General features: G+C 43.1%; 1 protein-coding gene across 2 annotated transcripts in view; it reads left to right on the top strand.

Moving 5' to 3' along the window:
- The window catches only part of LOC106881993 (uncharacterized), a 24,566-nt gene that overhangs the window by 15,577 nt on the left and 1,489 nt on the right, over positions 1-7,500 (top strand). For both annotated transcript variants that reach the window (XM_089342368.1, XM_089342367.1), the window contains exon 4: positions 1,810-1,941. In XM_089342368.1, coding sequence (XP_089198494.1) covers positions 1,810-1,941 — 132 coding nt within the window. The remainder of the gene's footprint in view (positions 1-1,809; positions 1,942-7,500) is intronic.

The raw sequence follows: 7,500 nt of genomic DNA, 5'->3' as shown, positions 1-7,500 counted from the left end.
CATGTGGGACATGCAAAAATATAAAAAAGATATATGTCAAAAAACCCTTAAAAATTATATATATATATATATATATATATATATATATATATATATATATATATATATATATATGCATACATATATACATATATACATATATGCACATATACATATATATCATCATCATCATCACCATCATCATTGTTATTGTTTAACATTCATTTTCCATGCTAGCATGGGTTGGACAGTTTGACTGGGGGTCTGGGAAGCCAAGAGGCTGCACCAGGCTCTAATCTGATCTGGCAGAGTTTCTACAGCTGGATGCCCTTCCTAACGCCAACCACTCCAAGAGTGTAGTGGGTGCTTCTACATGCCACCAGTCAGGTGGGTCTAGCATTGATTCAACGTTCGGATATTGCTTTTTATGTGCCACCGGCATGGAAGCCAGAGGATATCGGTATCAACCATGTTCAGATGGTGCTTTTTTTATGTGCCACTGGCACGGGAGCTAGTCAAGCGGGCCTGGCATCGATCACATTCGGATAGTGCTTTTTACATGCCACCGGCATGAGAACCCGTCAAGGGACACTGGCCAGTTATGGTTTTGGTTTTATTTGACTCAACAGGCCTTCTCAAGCATATCATATCGCCCGACACCTCAAGGGTACTCTTAATTGGGCTGGACATGCAACACTGGCATTGTCCATGGCTGTAATCTCACTTTAGTTGCCAGGTCTTCTCAATCACAGCATATCTCCAAAGGTCTCGGTCCCCTGTCATTGCCTCTGTGAGGCCCAATGTTCGAAGGTCAAGCATTTTAAAAACGCGTTTAAAATTATGACAATATTTACCTACTATTTTTGTATGCATATACATATATATATATATATATATAGATAGATAGATAGATTAGATATAGGCAGATAGATAGGCAGATAGATAGATAGATAGATAGATAGATAGATAGATAGATATGTCATCATCATCATCATCATCTTAACTTCAAATCAATTAAGATCAGCAGCCATGAGAGCCACTACCTGGTATTTATTATTATTATTTAACAACACTCTCTGAGTGGTTGGCGTTAGGAAGGGCATCCAGCTGTAGAAACTCTGCCAAATCAGATTGGAGCCTGGTGTAGCCATCTGGTTCACCAGTCCTCAGTCAAATCGTCCAACCCATGCTAGCATGGAAAATGGACGTTAAACGATGATGATGATGATGATACATATATGAAAGGAGGTTCCCCGACTTTAGCCCACTCACCGCCAGTTCTTGGGAATCTGTGAAAGAGCTTGACCAGAACATACACAATTGTAGTCAGAAAGACACACATCCAAACATGCAAACATACACCTAAAAGACCCTTTTCTACCCTACCACCCCAATTTAAGCCCCCACATACACACACACACCAGGCCTTCATAAATGCTCCAAAGTATTTAACTAAAACATAAACGAAAATGACACACAAACAGTCACATAGATGCTTATGCAGCCATTGGGCCCACCCAACTGCAAAAATGCTAACAAAAATGTCTTCTGATTAGTATTGTATTCCAGGTAATCCAAAGTCGAAAGGCAAAGCTAAAGTCCATCACCAGTCAAATTTGTAAATCCATGGTCGCATTACCCAATTTACTGATTGATACATAAAATAGACAAAAATTACGGGTTACATACATTTATTTATTCATTATGGGCTTACAGCTATTTCGCATATGCATTAGTGTTGTGCTCATGGTTCAATTTCATCAATATGCATAGCTGAAATAGCTGTGACTAATATGAGTTACTGAATTTTCTACTCTTGGATTTTTCTAGGTTCTTATGTGAAAACGTGTGAGCGGGAGGGAAGTTGTGACGAGTGTTTGCCTTGTCCCTCTGGGACTGAAAACCCATTCATCACGTCATCATTTGATGTTAAAAAATGCTATAAAAACAACTGCTTCACAGGTAAATATCATTTCTATTATATCACTTTCTGTGTAAAAAAATTATCGTGTTTGATAAGATACACGCTTTTAGCCACCACCTAATTCCCCACCCCAACAAAAAATTTCTCATAAGAATCGGCTTAGATCTTATAAGCTTTCATGCACTAAAATCCCCCCCCCCCACTACTGAAATTGGGCTGTTTGTAATGTGTTCGAGTGTTTTCGGCCATCAAAATTCGATATCTTGTGTGAGGGGAGGCAACTCTTCACCGATTTGTAAAAGAATCAACTCTATTTTTTCTACTTGTTTGTGTATGTGTGTGTGTTATGTTTCCCTCGGACTGACTCGCAGAGATAACATAACGAGTTATACAATTTAATTATTACATTTATTGTTCAATTACATACAAAGAACGCACTCACCCAATGTTCGTTATGAATAAACAAAAGTCATGTCCGCCATATATATATCAATGACATTTTACTACGACAGTCCCACAAGACAACAACAATGAAACAATGAACTCAGACGAACCACATGACACACGGAACGTCAGACGAATTACATATCTAACAGTCCATATAACACCTCCCCACTGAAATTGATGCTACACAAGAAGTATCAACAGCAAAGTCTCTCTTGGGTTTTACGGGTTCTCTTGGACCGTCTTGGGTTGTCTGGTCCATACTCTGGAACGGGTAACATGGTCTTGGGTCTGGTTTGTCTTTGTGTTAGTGGCACAGTTTCCGAGATCTCCATCGGGTGATCTGTTGCAAATTCAAATACAGTGTTTTCTGCATCACCAGGTTCATTGTCTTCCTCAGTTGTGTACCGCGGTCGCAGCTGTTCCCAGTGTCGTCTCCACATCGGGCCATGAGGTATGACCTTCACGTTAAAGCAGCGAGTACCCAATGACTTCTTAATGATTGCTGGTACCCATCGGGGATCTTTGTCTCGGCGAGGTCCATAGTATAGTGCATACACAGGATCTCCGGCCTTGTACTGCCTGGTAACTTTAGCGACATCAGCCGAGCTTGGAGTCACCTGAGACTTATGTGCTTCCTTAGACTGTTTGCCTTGAGCAATGTGTACTGGCGATGGCAGCAGAGAATCAATCCTTGTTCGTATCTGCCGGTGATTCAAAAGTTCACTTGGAGAGAATCCACAGGATGTCGGTGTTCTCCGGTACTGCATCAAGAATTCTTGAAGTGCTCGTGTTGGCGGAAGAGAAGACTTCCTCAGAGCTTGTTTGAAGGTCTGCACCAAACGTTCCGCTGCTCCGTTGGTAGCTGGGTGGTAAGGTGCCCCTGTCAGGTGTGTGATCCCGCGTTCTTTGCACCAGCTCTGGAACTCCTCAGACGTAAAAGTTGGTGCATTATCGGTGACCAGTGTGTGAGGAAATCCGAAGTGCGCAAAGTCTTCCTCAAGCAGATTCAAAGTGGCTTTGGAGGACGTGGAGGAAGTGGGATGAATGCATGGGTACTTGGAATAAGCATCTGTGATCACCAGCCAATCTCTACCCATAAAATTTATTGCATGGTCCAGATGTAAGCGGCTCCATGGCTTTTCTGGTAACATCCATGGGTGAACTGGAGGCTTAGATGGCTGCCTTTGATGTTCGTTACATGAATCACATCGTCGACTGGCTATCTCTATAGCAGCATCGATACCAGGCCAATAAACAGCAGTTCTTGCTAGTTGTTTCATGCGTTCCATGCCAAAATGTCCGAGATGCAGAAGATTGAGGATCTTTGGCTGCAAGCTATGTGGAATCACAACTCTAGATCCATGTATAAGGCATCCATGACAGATACTAAGTGAGTTTGATAACTTACGGAACTTGTTGACTTCGTCATTGATCTCCATGTTCTTTGGTGGCCAGCCTTCACGGACGTAGCGCATCACTGTAGATATCACTGGATCTTTCCCTGACTCTTGACGGAGGACGTTAGCATCCACAGGTTGGACTTGAATACTAAGAGCTTTGATGGCACACACCATGTCTATGTCTTCACCATTTTCCTTTCTGTCAAAGTCGTTGTCATCACCGAATGGCAAGCGACTGAGGGCATCAGCATTGCCATGATCTGCTGATTTCCGATATTCAATGGTGTAGTCAAACTGGTTCAGCCACAGGGCCCATCGTGCTAGTCTGTTAGCAGCGAGAAGTGGCGTCCCTTTCCTCGGACTGAATAGTGATGTCAGTGGCTTGTGGTCAGTCACGAGTACGAATTTACGACCGTACAAATATTGGTAAAACTTCTGCAAGCCAAATATGATAGCTAGGGCTTCCTTTTGAATTTGACTGTAGTTACGCTGTGCAGAAGTGAGAGTCTTGGACATATTGGATATTGGGCGCTCGCTTCCATCAGGATAGCGGTGAAACAGGACTGCTCCAATACCAACGTTTGATGCGTCGCAAGCCAGTCCCAAAGTTTTGTTTGGATCGAAGTGTATCAGAACTTGACTTGATGAAAGTACATTTTTCAAGTGATCAAAAGCTGACTGTTCCTCATCTCCCCACTTCCAAATAGTTGACTTTTTCGTAAGGCAATAGAGTGGCTCTGCTATACTGGCTAGGTTTGGGATAAACTTTCCATAAAACTGAACTGAACCTAGGAAAGATTTCAAGCTTGATTCGTTCGTTGGAGATGGCATCTTTAAGACTGCTTCGACTTTGGATCCCTTAGTGATCCCTTCAGCCGACAAAATGTGTCCAAGGTATTCTACACTGGGTAGTGCAAACTGGCACTTTTCACGGTGACATCTGAGTCCATTGTCGCTTAGACGTGTGAGCAGACACTTTAGGTTGTTTAAGTGACTGTTTGCATCTTTCCCACTGACGAGCATGTCATCCTGGAAGATGGCCACTCCAGGTAGATCATGGGTCAGGTTTTCCATGATCTCCTGAAAGTAACCAGGTGCTGACTTGATTCCGAAAGGGAGTCGTTGTTGCAGGAGTACTCCACGGTGAGTGCTGAGTGCGAGTCTGCGTTGACTTTCTGGAGCCAGTTTGATCTGATTATAGGCATCAGCAAGGTCTATCTTTGTATATCTGAATCCACCTCCGAGTTTCTGCATCAGTTCAGCAGGGAGTGGCATTGGATGACGGTGATCAGCAAGTTGGTCATTAATTCCCACAGAGTAGTCACCACAAATCCGTAGTTTGGGCTTCAGGTTGCTTGAAGCGTGTGCTTTACGAATCGGTACCACTGGCGTTCCGTATTCATTGAATTGAACAGGCTTCCAGATTCCCTTGGCGATGCCTTCTTCGTAACCTTTGGCCAGGTCATCACGAAGAGCAAATGGGACCGGACGTGCCTTGTGAAAGACTGGTGTTGCGTCCGATTTGAACTTCACTTCCAGTTCAAAGTTCTTGAGACATCCCAATTCTTGCTTGAAAAGATCTGGAAATTCATCACACATGTTGTTACAATCTTGCTGCAGGGAAACATAGGGCTCGCTTGAGGTCTTTGGATACATCCCTTCTGCACCTTCCCTCTTAGCTTGGCTGTCTATGCTTTTCAAACCTAGAGCAGTGTCTACGGAAATTCCCAGAGTCTGGATAGCATTCCGACCCAGCAAATTAAGATCAGAGATCTTGGTGACTATGTAAGGTATAAGATCCTGCTTACCAGTTGTTGGATCCTTGGTTTGGCCCATGAAAGTTCCTAGAACAGGCAGGTTGTGCTTGCTGGCAGATTCATAGCGATGCTTGACATCTTGCAGCTTTGGTCTTCCAAGTTGTTTCCAGACTGACAAGGAAACAAAATTGCCTGTAGTAGCAGTGTCCAATTCCATTGTGAACAGTCTGTTCTGGATTGTTACTGGCACAATTAAACTGTGAGTGTCTCGGGAAACTTCACCTAGGATCGCCTTGACTAGCTCAGCTTTTGTGATTCTTTTCACGGGAGTTTGTGAATGGCCATTGCGTTGCTGATGTTGTTTTTTCCTACACAAAGCTTGCAAATGACCCTTTTTATCACAAAAATGACATTTGGTTTCCCTGAAAGGACAGTCTGTTGCTTTGTGGGCCTTTCCACATCGGTAGCATTTCTCCTGGTTTGTGGAATAAGACTGCTGATGTTTCTTTTGAGGACTCTTATTCCTGTTCTGCTGGACCTTGTACACCTGCTTGGTTTTGGAACCGTATACAGTTTCTTTTGCAACCTTTGCTGCGTCTTCAGTCTCAATGGCAACCTGGACAGCACGGGCAAAATCTAGTTCTGAGTCTTTTATCTTAAAAAGCGCCTTCAGAACCGCTTCATTGTTAACCGAACATTTGAATCTCTGTCTCAGAGCTTCATCCTGTGGGTTGGTGATCGCTGGAAAATCACAGGTAGCTGCATCCTGGCGTATACGTGCTGCCAGCTCCTGGAGAGTTTCGCCTGGCTTCCGCTGCATATCACTCCAAAACTTGAAACGCTCTCTCACAATGAAAAGTTTAGGGTCGAACTGTTCCTTCATGAAGTCAACGATTTCGTCCATTATCAAGTTGTTATCTTTAGGCGGATTTTGTTGGGTAGCCAGATTAGCAAGTTGTTTGTAAACAGTAGCAGTCTGATTGGTCAGGAACACTTGTGCCATGCGTTTTTCAGGTACAGCATTAGCAGCCACAAACGTACGGAATCTTGACCAGTAATCAGGCCATAGTTCTGTCGCTGAATCAAATGCAGTAAATGGTGGAATCAACACTGTTGTTGAAGCAGCTGAAAAATAGCCACTAGAATCGCCTTCAACTTGTCGAGCACCAAACAGTTTTAACAGAGCGTCCATATCTCTCTGATGTTGTTGCATTTGCTTGTCCATTTGTTCCCTAAACAATTTAATAAGTTCTACTGTCTGTTGTTCAGCCATTGTTATTACGATGAATAATTTTACGGTAAAGTAAGCATGTATCCTACCGGCGACGCCAATAAACTCTGTTATGTTTCCCTCGGACTGACTCGCAGAGATAACATAACGAGTTATACAATTTAATTATTACATTTATTGTTCAATTACATACAAAGAACGCACTCACCCAATGTTCGTTATGAATAAACAAAAGTCATGTCCGCCATATATATATCAATGACATTTTACTACGACAGTCCCACAAGACAACAACAATGAAACAATGAACTCAGACGAACCACATGACACACGGAACGTCAGACGAATTACATATCTAACAGTCCATATAACAGTGTGTGTGTGTGTGTGTGTGTGAGAGAGAGAGAGAGAGAGAGAGAGTGTGTGTGTATGTGTGAGAGAGAGAGAGAGAGAGAGAGAGAGAGAGAGAGAGAGTGTGTGTGTGTGTGTGTGTGAGAGAGAGAGAGAGAATGTGTGTGTGTGTATCTGTGTGTGTTTTGAAAAATTAAGCAGGAACACGACCAAGGTACGAAACGGTAAAGCGACAGCTTTGTAAGCTGTTTGAAGCATGATAACTGTTTTGGCCCAGCAGAAAACAGAATTTCACAGAGACATGCTGTTCCTTTATTCTAGCTATTGTAAAAATCAATGAACAGGGGAGAAGCACTGCAAAGCAAAGACACACCACGTGGCAGTACGACCTCTCTGGGTGGCACTGATTGA

The sequence above is a fragment of the Octopus bimaculoides genome, chromosome 26 (genome assembly GCF_046866305.1).
Source record: "Octopus bimaculoides isolate indiv1 chromosome 26, ASM4686630v1, whole genome shotgun sequence".
NCBI lineage: Eukaryota > Metazoa > Mollusca > Cephalopoda > Octopoda > Octopodidae > Octopus > Octopus bimaculoides.
This window is presented reverse-complemented; position numbering and strand designations above follow the sequence as displayed.